A 27041-nucleotide genomic window follows, 5' to 3' on the forward strand; every position below is an offset into this window, starting at 1 on the left:
CTGAGCTATAATCGACTCTAGGTTTATAGGATAGCCTAGCTGGAATTCAACCAGGTACAAACTTAAAGGGTGACTTTTGCCAATTTATGTGTGTGGAAAATTATTAGGATCAGATCCAACTCACCTCTGTAGTTTCAATGGACCACTGTACCATATTTTCAGATAAAGAAAGTTGATTGCCATGTGGAGCATATGGAGAAAACTTTCCTACTTTCACCTCAAGTTCAAGACCCTCTGGAAAATTCCAAACATTCATAATGTCATACTCTGGCTCCAATTTCCTTTGCTTGTCCCAAATTACTTGATATCCAATAGAATTGTAAAACTGGTTATTCTTCAGAAAAGTGTGCAGCTAAAAGGAGACACATCTTATGGTCAAGTGTATTCCAGAGTTAAGACAGAAAGCAAAATATTCAAAGCTCCTGATTGCCTTTAATCTCTGATTCTGAATTTGAGAATAGTAGAGATATATAGTATATAGTATATAGTATAGTATAGAGTATATAGTAGATATACTACTATTTCTATGGAGGAATCAAAATAATCTTTGTGAAAAAATAATCTATCCTGATCACTCAGAAAAAGAGGAAGATTTTCAGAAAAATTCACTCCACTGTTTTGTGAATTTCTATGGTTTGTGCTTGCTAAATATTTACTACTTAAAGTTGAATGAAACTCAGTCACTTATGAAAAACATGAGGAATTGGTTTCAGCAAGTCATCCTTTGCCATGACTGAAGAAACTCATAGGGAAAAGCTGAATTCACAGATTTTAAAACATGAGCTATGAACATGTTGATATTATTCATAATTAATGGGTTCATAAACAAGGTGCTGGTGGTTCAAGGATGTAATATCAGCTAATCAGGAGGCTCACATTAGAGGATCATGTTTCCAAGCAGGCTGGGGCAGAAAGGGCAGTGAGAATTTTTTATTCAATAAACTTTTCACAAAATGGCAGAAGTTTTGTTATGCTGAAGTGGTTGTGTGTTAACCTTAAACACAGACTCAGGGATCTACCCAGCAACTGTGTTCAAGCCCCCTGCACTGGCCAAAATTAATTTTTAGAAAGATGGAATATATTTTATCCTTGTTACTGGCCTGTTGTTTTCTTCAGAGCATATCCCCACATGTCTAGAATACATCAACGAAATTGAAACATAAAGAATTCATAGGGTTTGGAAAAGCAACTGAAATATTTAATGTTGTAAATGTGACTATACATTTGTTCAATTTTGTACTTCCAATAGTTTCTCACAATAGAAAGGAAAATGCTTAAGAGTTGAAACAATTACTTCAAATACTGAAATATATACCCATTAATATCAGCAAGCCAGATATGTATGACATAGAGATATAAATATATATATATATATATATATATATATTTGGTGTGTATATATATGTCTGTATATATACACATGCCATATATATAAACAAAAGCCCACATGTACACATACAGAAATAACTTATTTTCATACAGTAAGAAACTCCTCTAGCAAGTGCCTTTGCTCATGGTTTGTGTACTCCAACACAGAAGAACTTACCTGAGTAGAGGAAGGCAATTCTCCTTTTCTATTTCCCGTTGTTTGAACTTCTGTTTGATGAAGAAGCATCTCATGGAGAGCCTGAGCCACAGCATACACACCGTTGTATATATTGTAACTGTCTACAGACATAGTCACGTCAAAACTATGCCCAGGTAACCAATCCAAAGAGGCATCATGAGCACAGTTGTCCCATGTTACACAGTCAGACACAGAATCAGAGCAATTAAAAGAGAGAAACCACAGCCTTGCAAGAAAAATGTCTTCTGGGTATTTGGAAGGCTTAACTGCCTTGACAAAATCTGTGAATCCAGAAACATCTACATGATGGTGTGTAAAAATAAGAGGTACATGCAATGATCCTATCATGAAATATCTCCTTTTCAGGGTGAAATCCCACTGAGAGTTCATGATACAAACTTTCCCATGTGTAATAATTTGCTCAATATATATCATAAAAATCATCAGTGAATTATTATCACCATATATGATGAGGACACTTGCTGAAGATAGATTAATATAACGATTAACTGTTATGTGGTTATATGCATCTTGGGTGGCGATCACTAGCTCATAGGCTACACAAACTCTGTTCTTGGCCATCTCTACTTTCAATTCAGCAAGAATCCTTGCCCCATTATCATCTTGTGTGGTCAATAGTCCCACCCAGCTCCAGCTGAAGTGAAGCAGTAAGGAGACCATTGCAGTGGCTATTGATGTGTCCTTTGGTGCCATCTGATAGAGAGCAGGAAACTTGTTATGGTCACTCAGGGCATGATCAAAAGGCCCAAAGGTAAACTAAAGGGAATGAAAATTGCATGTTCTGTGAACGAGAAGATTGCCATGAATCACTATCTCAGTCTCAGCCTTTATTTTTTATTTTTTTGCAATTGAGAGAAATTTTCTTTATTTTATTTTTATTGTGAAAATTCTGTACAGGGGGTAAAAATTACATGGGCAAGATAATGAGTACATTTCTTATCCTCCTCTTTTGTTGTATCCTCCTCTTTTGTTTCCCCTTCCCATCCCTCCCCTACCCCGCCACTCAATCCTCCTCCCCCCTCACCAAAGTTTTAAAGTTAGTTTTTCCACATAATGACTTGTTCATCTCATTGTTGCAATGGATCCACCTGTATCCCTAGCTAAACGATTTGTTTTTTCCCTTCCCCTCCACAAATTATACCAACCTCAAATACAGTGAAAGCAGGAGTTATACCATGTGGGAGGGACATACAAAGTAACAAATAAATAATCTTATAAATGTGTTAGAAACAATCACCTAAAAAAACAGTTGAATGCATATCTTAGGGATCATTTCCCTAACATCAACTTATCTGAACTTTTCTGCTTGACTCAAACATGTACTAGTTATAGACCCAAAGAAACTTACGTCCCCTTGTTTCTCTTATTTACAATCTTACTCTTGAACCCTGTTAAGAACTAGTTGAAGTATTTGGAACGTAGGATTGTTTTTTAGTTTTAGAAAAAATAATTTGTTTTTGAATAGCTGTGTATTTGTAAAATATTTCTTAGTTTTTGTCACTGTTTCCCATCAACACTTCCTATTTGTAACCCCACACACTCCCCAACTTTCCTAATTCCATTTTGACCCATGCTCATTGAATATTATGTTGTATTACTCCACCCACCCTTTTCCTATTCTTCTGTATTTTTCCCTTAAAACCTATCCCACTCAGACAAGATATGCTTCACCTTTTTTTGGAGTTCATTTTTCACACTGTCAGTAGATCAGAAAAGTTACACTATGGAGTTCCACCTCTATATATATCCTATGTTACTCAGATTAATAAAGTGTATGTACATATACATATATACACATTATACATACATATATACGTATATGTGTGTGCAATGGCTATTTGACTATTCCATATTTATTTCACGTAATATATTCATATTTTAGATGTAACTATCACATTTGTGAGGATATGGCTACACTTTCTTATTCTGATCCTGATTTATTTTGTTCAAAATATTATTTTCTGTGTGTGTGTGTGTGTGTGTGTGTGTTTACACATCAATGCCAGTAGAGGGGCCCATAATCATACACTCTTGCACTTCTTTGGGCATTTTCCTTAAGACTTATTCTACACCAGTGGAGTCACACATTCATCTTATGCTCCGTGTAGGCTAATTGTAGATACAAGTTTTCTGATTAGCTAGGATTGTTTTGTGTGCCATCAATAACCTGCTCAACATATTTTCACACTGCAACGTCATCTTGCATTTCCTGATTTATAAAAGAAAATTATTCATAGAGATTGAAACAATAAATTATCCAATTATTTGCTCAAATCTTTCACCTCTTTTTTCAAAATGATTAAAATTATATTTCTGACTACCGTTAAGTAATTACACTTTGATATCACAAAATCTGATTTATTTGTGAATCCAGTCTCTTCCTATCATTCTCTTCTAACATCTGAAATGGCATGAATTCAGACATTTTTATATCCTTGCACACCTTCCACTCTCACCTGTGGAAATCTGTAGAGTCCAAGCAATGTCCCAATCTGGTCAGATACTACTCCTGATGGTCCTGTAAGTACTGCTATAGAACTGCTTCCTCTCACGCAGGAATAGTTTGGAAACTTATACTTCCCAAAGAGACAAATGAAGGGATTCTTAAACATTGTCCAAGAATTGAAGTGAACATCATAGACATTAAATCCCAGAGTCAGGTTATGTAAAAGATCAGGGTTTTTGTTGATCTCCTCTATAGCAAAAGCCAAGACCAAAACATACTGATAGTTCTTGAAGATAAACCTGCATAATGACCAAAGAAATTTTGAAGAAGTATTTCATATCTTAAAACTTCAATACACCAAATGCTTGCTTCTTTGTCAAAGAAAAAGTTAAAATAATACCCTGATTAGAATGGAATGTAAATGTAGTCTCCTACACTTACATATAGAATTCAGATACTTATTTAAGTTGAGGGAGAGCTTGTTTTCCTCATTACCACACGTACCACAGCAAAAGGCTGCTGTGTGTTGGATTAAGTTTTCATGAGGCAGCAAATGTTGTGTTTCTTTACATTAGTGCAACTAGTTAACCTGTATGGAAAATATTTCTCGTGTTTTCAGTCACCCAGTTTATGTTTTGTGTTTATAGGGCAGGTCAGGCTAACTAAGGAATGTTTAATTTAAGAGCAGTATTCAGAAGCGAAGGGTTATTTATGAATGATACTATAGCAAGGTATGTTCACAGACACAACATATGGAATAGTTCTTACTGATAAAAACCAGGAAAAGAGCAGACCTATAAGGGGAGAGATATTTATTTTTCTTTATGTAACAAAACAAAAGGTATGAATCCAATTTTAAGGAATTCATTTTGGAGAGAGAAACTACTTACTTGAAGGTTGAGGAAAGAATTGTAGGTATGCCTTGCCTAGAATTTCCAGTTCCAAGACCTACATGATAAAATGCTGATCACTATTCTCTTCCCAATATATTTAAATAGAGACTCTCAAAAGGAACCAAGTAGCAAAATAAAGAGGAACAAAGTACTATTTATTCTTTCTTTCTCCAAGTCCTGTCTGTGTGCACCAAAGTATGTGTGAATCTGTGTTTTTTGTGTTTATATGCATGTTTGCAAGCGTGAATATTATAAAGAAATTAATATAATGAAATCAACTGGTATTGTTTAAATGGAAACAATGAAGGCATGTTGGTAATGGAATGAAAGGACCAACTTGTTCATTATATGCTGTAGGTATATGTGAAGTGATCATGAAAGCCTATCATATTCTGAAATGTTATAAACAGAAGAAAATAGTGAGCTTGAGAAAAATCTAATTGCACATACACATATGGAGGAATAAAATGCAGGAATGAAGATGTGTTAAAAAGCTTTTTCAAAAGTTGAAGAGAGTATTTTCAACAAAGCAAAAACAAATGTAGTGATACCTACAAAGTAAAAGGCCTAAAGGTGAAAGTATAATCAATATTTTTATTAATCTTGGGGCTGAAATCTGGGCCTGGGAGCTATCTCTCATCTCAAGGCTAGCACTCTATCACTTGAGACACAGCACCACTTCTAGATTGTTCTGCTTATGTGATGCTGAGGAATTGAACCCAGGGTCTCATGCATGTGAGGCAAGCACGCTACCAATAAGCCAACTTCCCAGCCAAGGATAACCAAATTATTGAACATAAAATCTACAGTAGCCTGTCTAAGCATGAAGCACTCACAAGTTAACTACATATACAGGATGATTTTCTATATTAGAATAGAAGTGGGACCCATATGCTATATGTGTGCACCCATTTTCATAACAGCTAACTCCTCAGCAGAGTCCATATAAGTCAAGAGAGCATGGCAAGAGATCTTTACAATTCTGAAGATTAAAAAGTCTAAATTATCCACCAAGATTATAGCACCTAGCAAAGTTACCCTGTAGAAACGAAGGAATGATAAAGATGTTCTCAGAGAAGCACAGTTAAGAGAATTTAGCTACACCAAACTCTTCCTACAAGAAATACTAAAGTAATTTTTTCAGACCACAAAACAGAACCATTAAGGAACAAGAAAAATATACGTGAATGTATAACTTCTTTCCTGCCAACACAATCAAAGCTGAGTACAACCAAATGAGTCACAGAAAATAAGCTCATGGAAACTAAGCAATTCATTGATGAGACTTCAGCAGTTTTTTGAAGAGAGATAAAAATGGAAATTTAATTGTTTCTGGGATTCAATGTGAAAGAACAACTAAAATATCAACTCCTTTGGCACAAACCAAGGTAGATCTCAGAAGACGATTCAAGTCTTTCATCAACAAATTAGAAAAATCTCAAATCAACACCTCAATGATGCACATCAATGCGGACATGACACTTCCAAGAAGATGGTGGCATTATCACAAGCAAACTCCTTAGATTCATCTAAGAAAAACAGCTACTTAGATTCCTTGCATCCATTTTACCTCAAGAGAGCAAAAAAAATCAAACATTAAAGAGATGGGGACTCATTCAAATACATAAGAAATCTCACAACATTAACACAGAGCTGAATACAAGACAACATGCAGACCACTGCTGAGTGGCTGCACCTTTGCCCCTAGCCTTCTCAGGCAGCCCAGGGAGACCCAGACATGAAGTGCCACAGATCAAATCTTAAACAGAGAACCACGTGATACTGACAAAATCACACAGCAAACACTAATCCTAGAAACTCAAAGATAGAAACAAGGGCAGACATGCAAATCAGCTTGCAGACCCTTAAGGAGTGGCTGCTGCTACTGCCACACAACACAAAGGAGCAGAAAGACACCATAGAACAAGGGTATGGGAAAATAGAAAGAGGAGATTGATAATGCCACATCCAGACACAGGGGCCCCTCAATAAGACTTCTGCTGCCCACCTCAAAACTGTTTGAGCTCAGAATCTGTTTGTGCCTCCTCAGGGACTGCTTCCTTGGAGGAAGAGTTCCAGGTGGTCACCTACATTGCCCATAAAAATGAATGCAATTGAAATGGCAACAAAGCCTCCAATTCAGGAAAAGCCCAGGACCAGATGGATTCATAGAAGGAAACTTTAAGTCTTTGAATAGGAACTCACTCCCATGCTCCTCAAACTCTTCAATGAAACAGAAAGGGAAAGTTCACTACCAAAATTTTTCTATGAAACCAACATAACACTCATACCCAAACCAGATAGGAACCCATCAATAAAAGAGAACTATAGACCCATTTCTCCAATAGACGTTGATGTAAAATGTCTCAACAAAATTCGGGCCAACCAAATTCAATAAGTAATGAAAAATACCATACCTTATGTTCAAATTGAATTCATTCCAGGATTGCTAACCTGGTTCCATATACACAAGTCAGTTGATGTAATTCAACACAGCAACAGAAGTAAAGATGAGAAGCACATGATCTTTTCAATATATTCAGAAAAATGATTTGACAAGATTCAACACCACTTCCTGATAAAATGTCTAGAGAAGCTATGAATCCATGGAAAGTTCCTCAACGTAATAAAGGTTATCTGTGACAAACCTAGAGCTATCATTATACTTCATAGAAAAATTTAAAGCCATTCCCTCTAAATGCAGAACAACACAAGGATGACTTTTTTCTGCATTCCTATTGAACATACTGCTGGGATACCTAGGAAGGGAAATAAGGCAAGAGAAACACATAAATGGGATCCAGATAGGGAAGACGAAGTAAAGGTATCTCTTTTGGTGAGCAATAAAATTCTGTACTTAAAGAATCATATAGAATTCCTCACCCCAAGCTACTTGAGTTGATTCAAACTGTGACAAAGGAACAAGCTCTGAAATCTAAAGACAAAAATCCATAGCATTCATCTGTTCCAACAATGAGAAGAGTGATACTGAAATCAAGAAAGAAACACAATTTTTAATAGCCTCACAAAATACTTAGGAATTAACCAAAGATGGCAAGGAGCTATATTGTGAATTTTTTTAAAAAATTCTTATAAAGACATTGAAGCTGACTTAAGGAAATAGAAAAACATCCCATGCTCCTGGTTTGGAAGAATTAACATCATAAAAATGGCAATTCTGCCCAGAGCAATATACAAATTCACTGCAATACGAAAAAAAATCTGTAACTTTCTTCAAAGAATTAGAGAAATCAATCGAAATACTCATATGGAATAATAAATATCGTGAATAGCAATAAAGACATCTTTAGCAGGAGGAATAGAGCTGGAGGAATATCAATACAAAATTTGAAGCATTATTACAAAGCCATAGTAATAAAAACATCTTGGTACTGGCAAAACAATAGGCCTGAAACCCAATGAAACAGAACAGAAGATGCAGAAACAATCCCACAAACACCTAGGCACTTAATATTTGATAAGAGAGCCAAAACACAGCTTTTAAGAAAGATAGCCTCTTACAGAAACAGTGCTGTCAAAACTGGCCACCTACATGCAAAAAAACAGAGGCTTTATACCCATATATCATATTGTACCAGAATCAACTTTAAATGGACCATATAGCTTAATGTGAGGACAGACACTGTGAAAATATTACAGGAATTACTAGGGAAACATCTAAGTCTTCTAGCCACAGAGCAAAACAACCTAAACAAAGATACATAATCACAGCAAATCAAAGAAAGCCTGGATAAATGGGATTGTATTGAACTGAATAGATTCTGAGTAGCAAGGGACAAAGCTAGGAAGATATATGAACAGAGCACAGAATGGTAGAAAATCTTGACTGGCTATACATCAGATAAAGAGGTCATATCTAACATATACTTAGAGCTAAAATTTAGCAAGACAGAAGGAAACTCCCAAACTCAATAACCCAAGAGAGACTTAAGAGAGACTGCTCAGAGGAAGAAAATCATGGTGAATAGATACATGAAGTAGTGTGTCCAACACCTCAGAAAACATTACATTTGTCTTTCATTTGTTTCTGCTGTGGACTCAAAGTCTAAGACTTGAATACTTGGAATAACTGTGCAGGGTATATGTATATATAAAGTGTACATTCATTATTAATGTCAAAAAATTAATATGTAACCCAAAATTAAGAAAAAGAGATTTTCAAGCCCCATGACCAATAAAAAAATAAAAGAAAAAGAGGGAGTGGGGTTGGAGGTATGGGTGCGAATTTTAAACAGGGTGACATGGTTCAAGGGACACTATATTCATAAACGGATCTGGTGAATGGCAACATTTTGTACTACCATGAAAAGAAAATAAAATTTTAGAAATGTATAAAACTTACTGCTGAGAGTGATTATACAAGTGAGTTTAATAGGTTCTAACAATGTAACTGTGGTAGACAAATATTACACATAATGCTTATGAAGAGAAAATATTAGTAACATATCTAGTAATTTTCATAGAATAATTTAAAATTAAATATTTAAGTTACAAATGATGAGAGGAATACAATGTAGTTGCCATTTTCATTTGTATAACTTTAATATATTTTCTTTAAATATGTTTTATATTTTTTATTTTTAAGATACTGTATAGAGGTGGTAAAGTTACATGAATAAGGTAAAGATTCTATTTCCTACTGAGCAATAAAATATTTTTTATTTTAATTTTATTGCAAGGAGATATACAGAGTGGGTACAGTTTCATAAGTAAGGCAGTGAGTATATATCTTGTCTAACTTGTTACCTCTTCTCATCTTAAAATATTAAGTGAAAAAGTTTCATTAAACGTTAAATGAAAAGATTTCATTATAACATGTCTCTCATTCACTTATGAATTTGGTCATAGTCCTGTACTACCTGTGTATGCATATTTTCTTTTCTTTTCTCCTTAACATCACAGGTAGTTATCATTCCAAAACAGATTGTTTTAATCTATTCTAAGTTTCACAAGTAACACAAAATCTGTAGCAGACAAATAAATCTCAAAATTCAAAAGTCTAAAAGTAAGTATTATTGAACTAAAAAAAAAATGACATCTGTGAAAGAGGAAGCATAGAAGAAGATTCAGTAAGCCTGGAGAAGAAGTTACATAATGAAAACAGTGTGACATGATCTGTCAATGACTGGGAATGGAAAGGCAGTAAATTCTACCAGTAAGAGTTAGAATGGCTGAATGAATAAAATCTCTAGTCCAAACAAAAGGTTGATTCCAAGAAATTCAATTCACTTTCAATGAATGGCCTTCAGTGAGAGTAAGAAAATAATGTAAGCCAGACCCAGAGAAACAGAAGTTTCATGGTTTCTCTGAGTGTAGTAGCTAGAATGTACTTATATATCTACAAGTAAATGAAAAACGGTAAAAAAAAAAAAGAGAGAGAGAGAGAGATAACAACAACAAAAACCTTGCATGTCATAAATTATACAGGTCTCTAGGCATTCCCCACGGTGAGAACAAGGAGAACGTACTCAAAGAGAAACACAAAGATGTAATACCTATGTGTATGTGATTATAAAAAATAATATTTTTCAAAAAAGAACAGGAAATGGGAACAAAAGAGATTTTTTTCTTTATCAATGTTTTTGTGGCCATGGAGTCACAGAAATGGTGGAACAAAGGTAAACAAATACAGCAGTGCTACTCACTAGACACTATGTTGAAAATAAGCTATAGAACTGGAAGGTGAGGATGGGAGAAAAACATAGCGAGAGAAAGGGTGACATTGTTTGAAAAGAAATGTTCTCTTCATCTTACTTATATAACTGTAACCTCTATTTACATCATCTTTATAATAGCAATAAACAATACATCAAAGAGAAAAAGGAGTGGAAGAAGGTAGTCCATGCAAATGAAAAGGAAAATTAGGCAGAATTATCCTTATCATATCGCATCAAACAGATTTTAATCAAAACAACCAAATGTGCCAAGTTTGTAATGCGATGATGAAGCAATAAAAACAACCAGACAACATATCAATTGTAAAAGTATGCTAACTCATGATCAAAGCACTTAACTCTATAAAAGCAGGCTTTGAGCTAATCCTCCATACAATAATAGCTGAAGATTTCCTAGAGAGACATTTAGACCAAGTAAACAGGGAAGTATCAAAATTAAATTTCACCCTTGATTAGATGAGCCTCACATCCACCTACAGAAGGTTTCACCCAATGTCTGAATAATCCATCTCTCATCAACATATTGAGCATTCTCCAGAAGAGATGGGATACAACACAAAACAGCCAGATTTTAAAAGTATGAAAAGTAAATTGAACTCACCTATGAACCACACTGTGGTAAGGCTAGAAATTAACAAGGAAAACACTGAAAGAAAATATCCCCATAACATCTAAATGAAATGCCTTGTTTCTCAGTCAGAAACAAAGAATTTAATTTAATTAAGACCATTCAATGTAATTAAATGATTAATACATATTAAAGGATTTATTTTTCAAAGCATATGTCAAGAAGTTTTCTGAACTTTGGAACAATATCAGAATCTATCTATCTACCTATCTACATCTATCTATCTATCTATCTATCTATCTATCTATCTATCTATATCTATATCTATATATATATATATATATAGATATATATATAAAGAGCAATGAAATGAAATTGTAACAACCTTTATTGAAATCAGGAATAGAGATGCTATATTAGAGAACCTATGCGGCATCTCAAGGAGCTAGAAAAATAAAACCAAAATTAGTAGAAGGAATGAAATAATGAAAATGAAAAAGAACTATAGACTAAAAAAATAAATAAGAGACTAGAAACAATCAATAAAGCCAAAAGGAGGTACTACAAGAACAATAAGGTGATAAAACTGAAGTAAAGCAACAAAATTCCATATATCAACCTACACTTCCAATTGTTCTGGATGCCGGAATCAGTATAGTGAAAGTACCTGTATTAGTGCAAAACCATGTACAGAAGATTCAGTACAATCTATATCAAAATTTCTAAGGAAGAACAAATATAACACTGATGTACACATGACAATGTTGGAACTGATCTGTATAGCTTGGTGGGGGGTTGGGGGAAAGGGAAAAAATAGGAGAAAATTGAGGAAAAGGGTAACAAAGGTGACAATATTATCAACTTAACACAAGTACTTAATTATGTTCTGGAAAATTAAAAGAATGAAACAGCAAAACATGGGGAAGTAGTGTGGAATATAAAGAATAAGTAAAGCCAGACAGTAAGGCTTCACACCTTTATTCTCAACTACTCATAAGGCTGAGACCTGAGGATCATGTTTTCAAGGCAGCCTGGGTAGAGATATCTGTGAGTCTGTTATCTCCATTTAACTACGAAAAGATGCCAGAAGTGAAGCTGTGCCTCAAAAGCTAGAGCACTAGCCTTCAACAAAAATGTTCAGGAACAGCCCACAGGCCCTGAGTCCCCAGTACCAGCACGAAAGTAAGAAAGATAAACTTATCAGTGACATATAAAATGAATCCATGTATTTTCTATAGCACAGAAGAGAGTAATTCCTATCCTGAGATCTCTGCTCTCAATTTTGGGCAGCTGCCTCTGGCTATAGTTTTCATACCAGCACTTAAAAACCAGTAACAATGAGAAAGATAATTATATATTTTTTGCAATAAGAATCAGATAGTTTGAGAGAATTCCTTGAGGTTCTGTGCAATCATTTTTCTTTTCTTTTCTCTTTTATTATACCACTTATTAGTGAGACTCTAAGTTATAGAAAAAAACTTAAAGAACTTGCATGTGCACAAGTGGAAAGAATTAATAATGTGAATATAAAATTCTCGCACAAGAAATCTTTCATAATGCTGAGCTGTCTGGTAATGCTGGATGGTAGAGGATATCTGACATGAAACAGGACCAAAATACATAGTTTGGAACAGTAACTGCTTGTGTACACAAAGAATGTGTGACTGTATAAGTCTGTGTGCACACGAGTATGTGTGTTTGTGCCTGTTCTAGGGCATGAAATCAGTGGCTGGCCTCTTCATTTTCCACAGTGACAGGTGAAATGGAGGAGATACAAGTGTGCTGGAGAAAAGAAAAGAGCTTATGGATATGGAAAGGAGAAACTACTTGGAAGGAAATGGAGCCCTCTCCTGAGAGCATGCAGATAATCGGTGTATAAGAGATGTAAGGCAAAATAATGAAACTGAGCTGCTCCTGGAGCAATAAGGAAGGAGGTCAGTAGAGGGGACACAAAGATCATTGATGTGCACACCCAGAGTTCCCTCACCCATGGAACGTGCTCAGAATAAAATAGTAATAGAGATAAAATCTGAAATTACTTACAACTTGTTTTCTTCTTGCCTAGAAGCATGACTGTTCCTGTGATCTATTCCCAAAGTGCACAGGGGCATAATCCCAGTTATCATCACATCTCCATCCATGTGTGCTCGCTGCTTCATTGTAGAAAAGCAGGTAGTTTCAGCCAAGGACCTGACAGGGAGGGGAAGATGGAGAAAGAGAATTATTAAAGTGAAAATATACATCCCTGAAGCATCTGCCAAGCAGAAATTCTGGCTGGAATGGAGGATCACAATTTCACAGATATTCTTATATCTTTCTATATGTGCATATGTGTCTTTGTTGACAGAGATATACACTATAGCTTGCCTCTAATTAAAGTCTCTCTGAGTCTTCAGAAGTAATGTGTAAGACTATTCCCAGGGGCTATGCATTAGTAGCCCTGCATCAAGGAGAAAAACACAAGTTAGAAACATGTTTTCAGATTTGCCTTCTTCAGTGCAGGTGCTGTGATTTCATCCAAATCACAGATAGTGAGACCCCAGAGATGGAGTTATCTTAGTTGTAATTTGTCCAAAGTCTGTGTCAAGAAAGTATTTGCATGAAAGTCATTTGGGATGATGCAACTGGATTGCATGAGATGATGCCATATCATGTGAATGGTGAAATGGCCAGAAAAAGTGTATGCCTCTGAGTTGTCAACTGAATTATGAGGGCATTATAATTAAGAGTGTTGATTCAAATGACCAAATCCAGGCAAATATCCTCTCTTTTGAAATCTCATAGTTTCAACACAATAAAAATGCCAGTAGTGTCCAGAGGAAGACGGTAGAGGAGAAGCTGGGGGCTAATCAAGTTGTCATATAGAAAGCGGTTTTAAGAAATAAAATTCATCATATCAACAAGAGCAAGAACTAGAACTACCTGATTATATCAAAAGATGTAGAAAAAGCATCTGACAAAATCCAACACCATTTTATGTTGAAAGCTCTTGAAAAACTAGGAATCCATGGAACATTCCTTAATATAAAAAAGCTGTATATTACAAACCTACAGCCTACATTATACTTAACGGTAAAAAAATAAGTCATTTCCTCTAAACTCAGGAATAAGTTAATGATGTCCACTCTCTCCACTTCTCTTCAATTTATTATTAGAATTCCCAGGTCAGCAATAAGACAAGATGTAAACTTAAAGAGGATCGAAATAGGGAAAGATGAAATAAAAGTCTCCCCCTTTACAGATGACATGATCTTGTATTTAAAGAATCCCACAGACTCCACTCACAAATTACTCAAGCTGATTCAAAACTTTGACAAAGTAGCAGGGTATAAAATTAACCCTCAAAAATCAGTGGCTTTTCTGTATGCCAACAACGAGAAGAGTTCAGCTAAAATCAGGAATGCAATTTGTTCTTTTGTAACTATAGAAGTGAAGGATCTCTACGATGAAAATTTTAAAAACTTGGAAAAAGAAATCAAAGCAGAACTTCGGAAAAGGGAAAATCCTCCCATGATCCTGGATTGGAAGGATCAACATCATGACAATGGCAATATTTCCAAAGGCTATCTACACATTCAATGTGATACCTATCAATATCCCATCCTCATTCTTCAAGGACATAGAAGAAGCAATCCAAAATTGCATATGCAACAATAAAAGACCCTGAATAGCAAAAATGATCCTTAACAGAAAGAATAGTGCTGCAGGAAGATCCATACCAAATTTGAAACTCTACCACAAAGCCATAGTATTCAAAACAGCTTAGAACTGGCACAAGAACGGAACTGGGGACCAATAGAATAGAACTGAAGACCCAGAAATGAACCCACAGACCTATAGCCACCTAATCTTCAACAAAGTAGCCATAAAAATTAGAATGGAAGACAGACAGCCACTTCAGTAAATGGTACTAACAAAATTGGGTAATCACCTGTACAAAACTAAATCTAGATCCTTAAATATCACCCTACACCAGAGTCAACTCCAAATGGATCAGACACTCAGAAAACATTACAGGAAGGAACAGGAGAAACTTGGCACAGGCCCAAATTTTCTTAATAGATACACAGAAACACAAGAAATCAAAGAAATTTTGGACAAATGAGATTTAATGAAGCTGCAGAGCTTCTGCATGGCAAAGAACATAGCTAGCAAGATGAATAGAAAGTACACGGAGGAGGAGTTCTGGGAAGATGGCGGAGGAGAAGCTGGAATCTGAACAAGCTCTTGCATAGAAAACAGTTTCAGAGTTCCAGTGAACAGTCCCAAGCCAGAGAATCACACCAAGCGTGCCATCACAGGACAGAGAGTTAGTCAAGAGAGGGGAAGCCAAGCAGACACATCTGACCAGCTGCCGCTGCGGCGGCAGGGTCCCAGCGGCGACCACCGCCGCGGAGGCATACCTGAGACGCAGTCCGGGACGAAGGAGCCAGACGCAGCGGACGAGCGGATTCTACTCAACACCAGCAAGAACCGACAAGGAGCGGACAACTTCATCCTGCACTTTGCAGACCAGAGACGACCCGAGATCCAAGACTCCGCGTGAGTAGAAGCCCCACTTCCTCACTCCTCTGGGAGCAGAGGAGGGAAGGCCACCCCTCCCCCCCCAGCACCAGTGATCTCCATCTTGGATACTGACAAAGCTCGGAGGAGCGGCTAGCTCCAGCTCAGGCCTTGGAATAGAGCTAGTCATTTGGCAGGTCACAGGAACTTGGCGGCGAGGTGACCTCACAGACTCAGTTCCATCCAGGGAGGGGTCGCCCAGCTCAGGCACCAGCCACTGGAGTGGCTCTCCTCGCTGGGTGGCCAGAGCCAGAGGCTGCCCCTCCCTCTAGCAGCCACCACAATCAATTGAAAAACAGAAACCCTGAGAATGGCTCCAGGCTGGGTGCTGTGAGTTTTTTTTCACAAAATAGCCCCAGGGAAAAGCTACTGTTCGTTGAAAGGCCTCAACTCTACCCAGAACCTAGCCTCATCACTGCATCCCCCTCTTTTGTGATTCTCAAAGCAGATCACCCTCCCAGTAAACTAACCTGGGAGGGGGATCTCAAAATCTTGGGTAAAGCAGAGCATTTTCCTGCCTGTTCCAACAAACTGACTTAAGAAACCAATCAAGCCACAGGACCTCAAGCTGACCAGAGACTCCAACCAGACTCTGGTTACAGACAAAAGGGAGATACAGGACTCTTCCCACCCCTCCCAAAAAAAAAAAAAAAAAATCAAAGAACTTTTTTTTTCTTCTTCTTCTTTTCTTTTTTTCTTTTTCTTGTTTTGTTTTTTTTCGTTTTTTGTTACCTTATATATATATAAAAAAATTTTTTTGCTTTTCTAAAACTTTTATTAATCTTTAATTTTTGCCTCTTCTGAAAAAATAATTGTTTTCCATTAACTTTTTTTTTTTCTCCTCTTATAATTTTTATTTTAGGAATACGTGAATGTGTGTTTTCTTTTCTTTTCTTGTCTTCTTTCTCTTTTTCTTTCATTCTTAATTATCTTTTTGTTTTTTTTTCTAGCTCTACTAAACTTCTGATCTTTTCTTCTCACTTTCCTATCCTTTCCATCTTTTCCTCTTTGTTCATCTTTATGTGACTTAACTCTTGTCCTGCACATCCTCAGATAAACCCGTAGTTAACCAGTAGACCCTATCCCCCATTGTGTACACACTTAATCCACAAACTTATTACTCAATTCAAAACCTCTGAGACTTAAATTCACTAATAGCAGTACTTTATACCTATACAATATTTTAAGCATTTTTTTAAAGTTTTTCTCATCTCCTCTATGTCCCTCCCTTTCTCTCAACATATTCATATTCCTCTATAAATAGATGGTCTTTTAATCTCTAAAATAACATTAATTTTTACGTTTCTATTTTTTTTCTGGTCTCTTTTCATTCCTCTTTCCCTTTCTTCTTTTTCTCTCTCTCTCTACTTACATCCTACCCAACCTATTTCCTGCATTGTGATTAGGACATAGTTAACTCTCCCTGTGCCTCCCCACACCAATCTATTCCTATTTTTTACCCACATCTCTTCCTAACCCTAATAATTTCTGGCTTTCCAAATTCTTCTCTGCGGTTCAAAGTTCTTTAACATATAGTTGTTTGATGTCGAATAGATGTATCTGTTGAACTAGATTGTATCTGTAGACTATTGACTGTACAAATGCAAACTTTGGTTGATGGTTGCCTTAAGATAGTGTTCTAGCACAAAACTGGTGCTATCTTCATCTCAAATGGGCAGAGTAAGCCGGAAAAACACAAGAAAAATGGCAAATTCGGGTATCTCAATTCCCAATCCTGATAATCAGGGGTTAGAACAGATAATGAATAATCCAGAGGAGAGTTCCCAAACAGCTCTACAAACACTGGTGGCAAACATGATAAATGAAAAGTTTGACAACGTACAAAGGACTCTGTATGAGCGTGATAGGGAGAGAGAGGAGGCATCCCAGAAGTTTATACAGGAATATCATAAGCGTGAGGAAGCTACTCAAAAACTGATACAGGAGTTGCGTGAACAACTTGAGAATACTCAAAGAGAAAGGGAGGAATGGCGTGAGCAGGCTGAGAACACTCAAAGAGATCTGCAGGAATCCCACGAACGGGAGGAAGCTAATCAAAGAGTAATACAGGAATTGAGAGACCAGGTAGAGAACACACAAAGATCACTAAAGGCATTCATGGAATCCATTAACAAAGAGCTGAAGGAAGTCAGGGAGACCACAAAGGGAATGCTGAATGGAACCCAACAGAAGGAATGGGAGCCCAAAGAAACCATAACCAATCAACTAAGTGATTTGAGGACAAACACTGAACACCAAATTAAGGAAGTAAAGAAATTCATACAAGACCTAAAACAGAGCTTCAACAAAGAACTTGAAGCCATCAAAGCTGACCAACTAGAAGGAAAAGAGATAAAAAACAAAGTAGAGAGTCTTGACAGCAGGTTAGACCATGCAGAAGATCGAATCTCAGGGATTGAAGACAGCCTAGATATTATAGAGAAAGAACATACAACCATCCAAGACAAGTCCAAGAAATATGATAGATCTATCCAACACCTGGAAGACACCATCAGAAGGCCTAATCTAAGGATAATGGGTGTAGAGGAACACCTAGAAACAGAAGTTAATGGTCTAGGAAATCTGTTTAACAGGATCCTAGCAGAGAACTTCCCAAACATGCAAAAAGATAGGCCTGTCCAGATACAAGAAGCCTTTAGAACCCCAAATAGACCAGACCAGAATAGGACATCCCACCGTCACATTATAATCCACACAGGATCAACTCAGAACAAGGAAAAGATCCTTAAAGCTGTCAGGGAGAAAAGGGTAATCACTTATAAAGGGAAACCAATTAGAATCACCTCAGATTTCTCAGCAGAGACAATCAAAGCAAGAAGAGCCTGGAATGATGTATGCCATGCCCTAAAAACAAACAACTATCAACCAAGAATACTGTACCCAGCTAAACTCTCCTTCATAACTGAAGGCCAAATAAAAACCTTCCATAGCAAAGAAATATTGAAACAATACATCTCCACCAAACCAGCCCTACAAAAGATTCTTAAAGATGTCCTACACATAGAAAACCAACAAGACCTCAATAAAGGCCAAGAAACTGCACCCAAACTGAGAATCCAAGAACCATAGGAAGAACCCAGTTTTCGCAGCCCCCAAGAAGGTAGATAACATGGCAGGAACTCCCAAATACCTCTCAGTCCTATCTCTTAATGTTAACGGACTGAACTCTCCAATTAAGCGACATAGACTGTCTAGTTGGATTAAAAAACAAGACCCTTCTATCTGCTGCCTGCAGGAGTCACATCTTGCCCATAAAAACAAACACATTTTCAATGTTAAAGGCTGGAACAAAATCTACCAAGCAAACGGACCGCATAAACAGGCGGGAGTTGCAATCCTAATATCAGATAAAATAGACTTCAAATTAAAATTCATGAAAGGAGATAAAGAAGGTCGCTACATACTAATTAAAGGATCTCTCCTTCAGGAGGATATTACAATTCTAAATATCTATTCGCCAAACAATGGAGCACCCAAATTTATCAAAGAAACACTACTTTCCCTCAAATCCCATATAGATCCAAAGACATTAATCGTTGGGGATTTTAACACACCACTCTCCCCACTAGATAGATCAACTCGGCAAAAACTCAACAGAGAAACCGCAGATCTAAACAGCTGCATAGATCAATTAGACTTAACAGACATTTACCGAACATTTCACCCAGCAGCATCAGAATACACGTTTTTCTCAGCAGCACATGGAACGTTTTCTAAAATAGACCACATTTTAGGCCACAAAGCAAACTTGTCTAAATTCAGAAACATTGAAGTTATACCTTGCATTCTCTCTGACCACAAGGGAATAAAGTTAGAACTCAACACCAAAAGCCACCAAAGAAAGTCCGGTATCACATGGAGGCTGAACAACACACTGCTGAATCATGAGTGGGTCATGGAAGAGATTAGAAAGGAAATTCAAATGTTCATGCTATTCAACAAAAATGAACACACAAAATACCAGCTCCTCTGGGACACAGCAAAGGCAGTACTCAGAGGCAAGTTTATAGCTCTGAGCTCCTACATCAACAAATTGGAGAGATCTGAAACTAACAATTTAATGACACATCTAAACCTCCTTGAAAAAGAGCAGCAAGATAAACCCCAATCCAGTAGACGGAAAGAAATAATCAAAATTAAATCAGAATTAAATGAATTAGAATCCAAAAAAACTATAGAAAGAATCAACAAAACAAAGAGTTGGTTCTTTGAAAAAATTAACAAAATTGACAGACCCTTAGCAAATCTTATCAGAAAAAGAAGAGAACACACCCAAATTAATAAACTCAGAGATGAGAATGGAAACATCACCACGGAAACAAGCAAGATTCAGAACATTATAAGGGAATACTTCTCAAAACTTTATGCTAATAAGTTTGAGAACTTGACAGAAATGGACCTCTTCCTAGCAAATATTGACATGCCAAAACTAAACCAAGATGAGGTAAACTATCTTAACAGGCCCATATCAAGCATTGAAATAGAAACAGCAATAAGAGACCTCCCAGCTAAGAAAAGTCCAGGACCAGATGGTTTTACAGCGGAATTTTACAAGGCCTTCAAAGCAGAGCTCACACCAATTCTCCTCCAACTCTTCAATGAAATTGAAAGAGAAAGCTCACTACCGAACACATTCTATGAAGCCATCATAACCCTCATCCCAAAACCAGGTAGGGACTCATCAAAGAAAGAGAACAATAGACCCATTTCTTTGATGAACATTGATGCGAAACTTCTCAACAAAATTTTGGTCAATCGACTTCAACAATTCATCCAAAAAATCATACACCACGATCAAACAGGATTCATTTCAGGGATGCAAAGCTGGTTCAATATACGCAAATCAATTAATATTATTCATCACATCAACAGGAGCAAGAATAAGAACCACATGGTTATCTCAATAGACGCAGAAAAAGCATTTGACAAGATCCAACACCCCTTTATGATGAAGGTTTTGGAAAAATTAGGAATCCATGGAACATTCCTCAATACAATAAAGGCTGTATATGACAAACCTACAGCCAGCATTATACTCAATGGTGAAAAACTAAAGCCATTTCCTCTTAACTCAGGAACAAGACAAGGATGCCCACTCTCTCCACTTCTTTTCAATCTAGTATTAGAATGCCTAGCTACAGCAATAAGACAAGATGCAGACATAAAGGGGATCCAAATAGGGAAAGAAGAAATAAAACTCTCTCTCTTTGCAGATGACATGATCTTGTATTTAAAGAATCCCATAGACTCCACTCCCAAATTACTCAAGCTGATTCAAAACTTTGGCAAAGTAGCAGGTTATAAAATTAACCCCCAAAAACCAATGGCTTTTCTGTATGCCAACAATGAGAAAAGTGTGGCTGAAATTAGGAAAGCAACTCCATTTGTAATAGCCTCACAAAAAATAAAATACCTAGGAATTAACTTAACTAAAGAAGTGAAGGACCTCTATGATGAAAACTTTAAAATCTTGAAAAAGGAAATCAACACAGAACTTAAAAAATGGCAAAACCTCCCATGCTCCTGGATTGGAAAGATTAACATCGTGAAAATGGCAATACTGCCCAAGGCTATCTACAAATTCAACGCAATACCTATCAAAATTCCACCCTCATTCTTCAAGGAAATAGAAGAGGCAATCCAAAAATTCATATGGAACAATAAAAGACCCCGAATAGCAAAAACGCTCCTCAACGGAAAGAATACTGCTGGAGGAATATCAATACCAAATTTCAAACTCTACTATAAAGCCATAGTAATCAAAACAGCTTGGTATTGGCATAAGAACAGACCTCAGGACCAATGGAATAGAATTGAAAACCCAGAAATGAACCTACAGACCTATAGCCATCTAATCTTCGATAAGGGAGCTAAAACAATAGAATGGAAGACAGACAGCCTCTTCAGTAAATGGTGCTGGCAAAACTGGTTAACTACATGTAGAAAACTAAAGCTAGATCCTTATATATCACCCTGCACCAGAATCAACTCCAAATGGATCAAAGACCTTGAACTCAAAGCAGACACTCTGAAAACATTACAGGATGGAACAGGAGAAACCCTGGGTCTCCTTGGCTCAGGCCGAAATTTTCTGAATAGAGACCCGGAAACACAACAAATCAAAGAAAGGCTGGACAAATGGGATTGTATAAGGTTGCAGAGCTTCTGCAGGGCAAATGACATAGCTAGCAAGATCAATAGAAAGCCCACGGACTGGGAGAAGATCTTTACTAGCCATACAACGGACAAGGGTCTCATATCTAAAATATACTTGGAACTCAAAAAATTAAACCACCCAACAACAAATCCTCAAAGAAACAACTGCCCAATAAGTAAGTGGGCGAAAGACTTAAAGAGAAGCTTCTCTGAAGAAGAAAGAAGGATGGCCAATAGACACATGAAGAAATGTTCAACATCCCTAGCCATAAAAGAAATGCAAATCAAAACAACATTGAGATATCACCTCACTCCAGTTAGAACAGCAAAAATCAAGAACTCTAACAACAACAGATGCTGGAGGGGATGTGGACAGAAAGGAACCTTACTTCATTGTTGGTGGGAATGTAAACTTGTTCAACCACTTTGGAAAGCAGTATGGAGGTTCCTCAAAAGACTCCACATAGAGCTCCCCAACGACCCAGCAATCCCACTTTTGGGCATTTACCCAAATGATCACAAACAAGGCCACACTAAAGCTACCAGCACAACTATGTTTATTGCAGCATTATTTACCATAGCTAAGACATGGAACCAACCCAGATGCCCCTCAGTAGATGAATGGATCAAGAAGATGTGGTATATATACACAATGGAATTCTATGCCTCCATCAGAAAGAATGACATTGCCCCATTTGTTAGGAAATGGAAAGGCTTGGAAAAAATTATATTAAGTGAAGTAAGTCAGGCCCAAAGAAACATAAGTCCCATGGTTTCCCTTATTTGCAATATCTAGTATAGGTATGAGTCAAGCGGAAAAAGTCAGATAATGTGATGTTAGGAAAACAAAACCTCAAATATGTATTTTAATGTTTTTGTTTCTTTCATGCATGTGTTTCTAATGCATTTATAAGATTATTTCTTTGTTGCTTTGTATGTCCCTCCCCCACAGTGTAACCCCTGCTTTCACTATATTTGATGTCAGTATAACATGTGGAGGAGACGGGGACAAACAAGTCGTTTAAGGATTCAGGTGGACCTGTTGCAACAATGAGAAGTACAAAATGTCATGTCAAAACCAGCTTTACAATGTCGGTGAGGGGGGGGGGAGGGGGGGTATGATTGGGTGGGAGGGAGGGGGGAGGCTGGGAAGGGAGGTGAAGGGTAAACAAAGGAGGAGGATGCAATGCTTGGTAAGAAATGTATGCATTATCCTGCCCATGTAATTGTAACCCCTCTGTACAGTATGTTCTCAAATAAAATAAAATAAAATTTAAAAAAAAAAAAAAAGAAAGTACACGGATTGGGATATCTTCACTAGGTATACAAGGGACAAGGGTCCCATATCTATACTATGACCCATTGCAACAATGAGATGTAGAAGATGCTATGTCAAAAATAAACTTTACAGTTTAGGCCGAGGGAGGGGAGGGAATGTAGTTGTGGAGATGGGAGGGCAGGGAGGGTAGGGGAAAAACTAAGGAAGAGGCAAGAATGATTGATAAGAAATGTAATCATTACCGTGCTCATGTGATTGTAAACCCTCTGTACAGTATTTTCACAAGAAAAAACTTCTTTAAAAAAATATAAAATAAAAATAAAATATACTTAGAATTAAAATCATTAAATCCCTAACAACAAATCCACGAAGAAACAACTGCCCGATAAATAAGTGGGCTAAAGACTTAAAGAGAAACTTCTCTTAAGAGGAAATAAGAATGGCCAATAGACACATGAAGAAATGCTCAAACTCTCTACTCATAAAAGAAATACAAATCAAAACAATATTGAGATTCCACATCACCCCAGTTAGAAAGGCTATAATCAAGCAATCTAATAACAACAGATGCTGGAGGGGATGTAGCCAAAAGGGAACTCTACTGCATTGTTGGTGGTAGTGCAAACTTTTTCAAACACTTTGGAAAGCAATATGGAGGTTCCTCAAAAGACTCCCATAGAGCTCCTCTATGATGCTTCAATCCCACATTTGGGCATTTACCCAAATGATCACAAACAAGGCCATACCAAGGCTCCCAGGACAACTATGTTTATTTTATCACAGCATTATTTACTAAGATATAAAACTAATGCAAATGCCCCTCAATAGTTTAATGGATAAAGAAAATATGATATATATGTATATATATGCATATATATGTATCTATATATAAAGACACATATATAGATATGCATCTATATAGATGCATATATGTATCTATATATATACAGATATATATATAGATATATAGGTATAAAGTGGAATTCTATGCCTCTATCAGAAAGAATGACATTGCCCCATTTATTGGGAAATGGAAAGACTTGAAAAAATTATATTTTGAAGTAAGCCAGGCCCAAAGAGACATAGGTCTTCACACTCACAAGATTCCTGTATTAATCTATGGTTTCTCTCCTCTCGCTCGCTATCAGGCTCACACTGAGTCCTTTTCATGTTTTCATTCTTTTCATTCACCATGTTGACCAGTAGTATTTGTAGAGCTTTTTGGGATCTCTCCTCTGGATTATTCATTAACTGTTCTGTCACCTGATTATCCTGAGTGGGAGTTGACATACTAATCTCAAAGAGGAAAATAGTTTTGACAGAATGATAGGAGAGGAATAGAAAAAAAAAAAAGTATGGAAAACAAAAATTTAAATTTAAAAAGTAAAAAACTAAAAATTATGTAAGTTTAAAGAAATGATATTGAGAAAAGAAAGGGACAGGATGAAAGGAGAGGAGGGATAGAAAGGAAATATGAAACACTAAAAAATAAAAATTCTTAAAATTGGAATACTTGAAAATTATATAGGTATGAAGAGATAATACTGCTTTTAAAGAAGTTAAGTCTAAGCAGTTGTGAATTGAGTAATAAAATTTCTGGATTAAGTATGTACACAATGGGGCATAAGGTCTAATAGTCTATGACAGGTATATACCTGGGGATGAGCAGAACAGCAATTAAGTCATGCAAAAAAGAAAGAAAGAGAGGAAAAAAGGAAACAAAAATAATTACCAAAAAGGTTAAACGTGGTTTTCAAAAAAGCACAGAAACACACACACACACACACACACACATATACACCTAAAATAATTTCTTTTTTTTTTTGTTCAGTCATGGGGCCTGAACTCTGAGCCTGGGCAGTGTCTCTCAGCTTTTCAGCTCAAGGCTATCACTCTACCACTTGAGCTACAGCTCCACTTCTGACTTTTTTTTTTCTTTTTGCTTATGTGGTGCTAAGGAATTGAATCCAGGGCCTCATGCATGCAAGGCAAATGCTCTACCACTAAGCCACCTTCCCAGCCTATCTAAAATAAAAATTATGAGAGAAAAAATAATAGAAAAAATTTAAAATCAAAATAAAAAAGGTAGAAAAAAGAGTTCTTCGATTTTTTTGGGGGGAGTGGGGGTGCGGATCAGGCAGGAAAGATTGGTTTTTCCCCTGTGTCCATAACCAGTCTCTTGGTGGAGTTTCTGGTCTGCTTGTGGTGTTTAGCCTTCCTGTGGCTTGATTGGTTTCTTAAGTCAGTTTGCTTGAGCAGGCAGAAAAGTACTCTGTGATACCCAGAATTTTGAGATCCTCCTCCCAGGCTAGTGGAGTGGAGCGGAGATCTGCTTTGAGTATCACAAAAGAGGGAGATGGCTCTTTCCCTGATTTGGAGGTGCTGTGATGAGGTTAGGTTCTGGGAAGATTTGAGGCCTTTCAGCAAACAGTAGCTTTCCTGAGGGCCTGACTTCTGAGACACTTACAGAGCCCAGCCTGCAGTCATTCTCAGGGTTTATGTTTACTGAGTTTCAATTGTTTGTCCAGGCTACTATAGGGAGGGGCAGCCTCTGTCTCAGTTTACCCACTGAAGAAAGTCACTCCTCTGGAGTGGGAGCTCTCTCTGCCTGGGCCAGGTGACATTCCCCAGGGTGGATCTGAGCCTAGAAGTTCAGTTCAGGCTCCTGTGACCTACTAAATGACTTGTTTTCTTCCAAGGTCTGAGTTGGAGCTAGCTGCTCAGCTGGGCCTTTGTCAGTATCAAAGTTGGAGATCTCTGGTGGTGGGGGATGGGCATCCTTCCTTCCTCTGCTCCCTGAGAAGGAGTGAGGATGTCAGGGTTCTACTCATGCTAGAGTCTTAGTTCCTGGCTTGTCTCTGGTCTGCGATCTTCAGGATGAAGATACTTGCTTCTTGTCAGTTTTTGCTGGTGGTGAGTAGAATCCACTCTCCCACAATGTCGGGCACCTTTATCCTGGACTCTCTCCATTGGTATGGAAGCTCTGGCCGCTGTCACTGACATTGCTGCCTCCACATCTGCAGCTGCCAGCAAGTGCTCAGATCTGTCTCCTTGCCTGAGTTTTCCAATTCTGGCCAAACTTTCTGTACTGTGATGGCACACTGGGTGTGATTCTCTAGCCTAGGACTCTTCACTGGAACACTAAAACTGCTTTCTATGCATGAGCTTGTTTAGCCTCCAGATTTTCCACCATCTTCCTCAGATTCCTTGCTACTACAGCCACGATTACCACAGCCCCAAACTGAGTTGTGTTGCTTCCTCCGACCAGGAGAGAGAGGCACTGGGATGGGGAGGCAAGGTAGTGGCCACTGCCCTGCCTTGGCTGCTGCTGCCACCCCAGCCTGGGTGGGTCACTAATGCAGGCCAGTGGATGGAGGTTCTGTGCCCTGAGGTTGCCCTGGGCAAGGCCCAATGCTTACAAAGGCTGGTGCAGAAAGGTGTTGTGCTGCACTGCAAGTTTGGAGACTTTTGAAACTACCAGCACAATTACTCAAGCCCCAAACTGAGTTGGGTTTCTTTCACAGGCTGAGAGAGAGCGGCACAGGGCTGAGGAGTCTAGGGTCCATCGCTGCTGCCACCTCCAATGCCTTGCCTCGGCTGCTGCTGCCACCTCAGGCTGGGCTGGGCCACTTATACCGGTCAGTGCAAGGAGGTTCTGTGCCACACAGAGAGTCTGCGGTTGCCCCAGACTGGGCTCATGAGGGCCAGTGCAGAAAGGTGCTGTGTGGCTCTGGCGGCATATGTTTGTTTGCTGCTGCTACTGCTGTTACCTCTGCCCTGGACTGGGCTGGGCTGTTCCTGCAGGCCGATGTGGAGAGACTGTGAATGAGT

The 27041-nt window shown here is 37.6% G+C and overlaps 1 protein-coding gene across 1 annotated transcript in view; it reads right to left on the reverse strand.

The window, feature by feature from the left end:
* The window catches only part of LOC122119955 (vomeronasal type-2 receptor 116-like), a 28976-nt gene extending 2763 nt beyond the window's left edge, over positions 1-26213 (reverse strand). Inside the window, exons 1-5 of the mRNA XM_042694002.1 lie at positions 26098-26213; positions 13235-13381; positions 4045-4333; positions 1547-2344; positions 125-352 (exon numbers count right to left, since the gene is read on the reverse strand). Coding sequence (XP_042549936.1) covers positions 125-352; positions 1547-2344; positions 4045-4333; positions 13235-13381; positions 26098-26213 — 1578 coding nt within the window. The remainder of the gene's footprint in view (positions 1-124; positions 353-1546; positions 2345-4044; positions 4334-13234; positions 13382-26097) is intronic.
* Between the last annotated feature and the right edge of the window lie 828 nt (positions 26214-27041).

This window comes from Dipodomys spectabilis, unplaced genomic scaffold, assembly GCF_019054845.1.
Source record: "Dipodomys spectabilis isolate Male_0828 unplaced genomic scaffold, ASM1905484v1 ptg000173l, whole genome shotgun sequence".
Taxonomy (NCBI): domain Eukaryota; kingdom Metazoa; phylum Chordata; class Mammalia; order Rodentia; family Heteromyidae; genus Dipodomys; species Dipodomys spectabilis.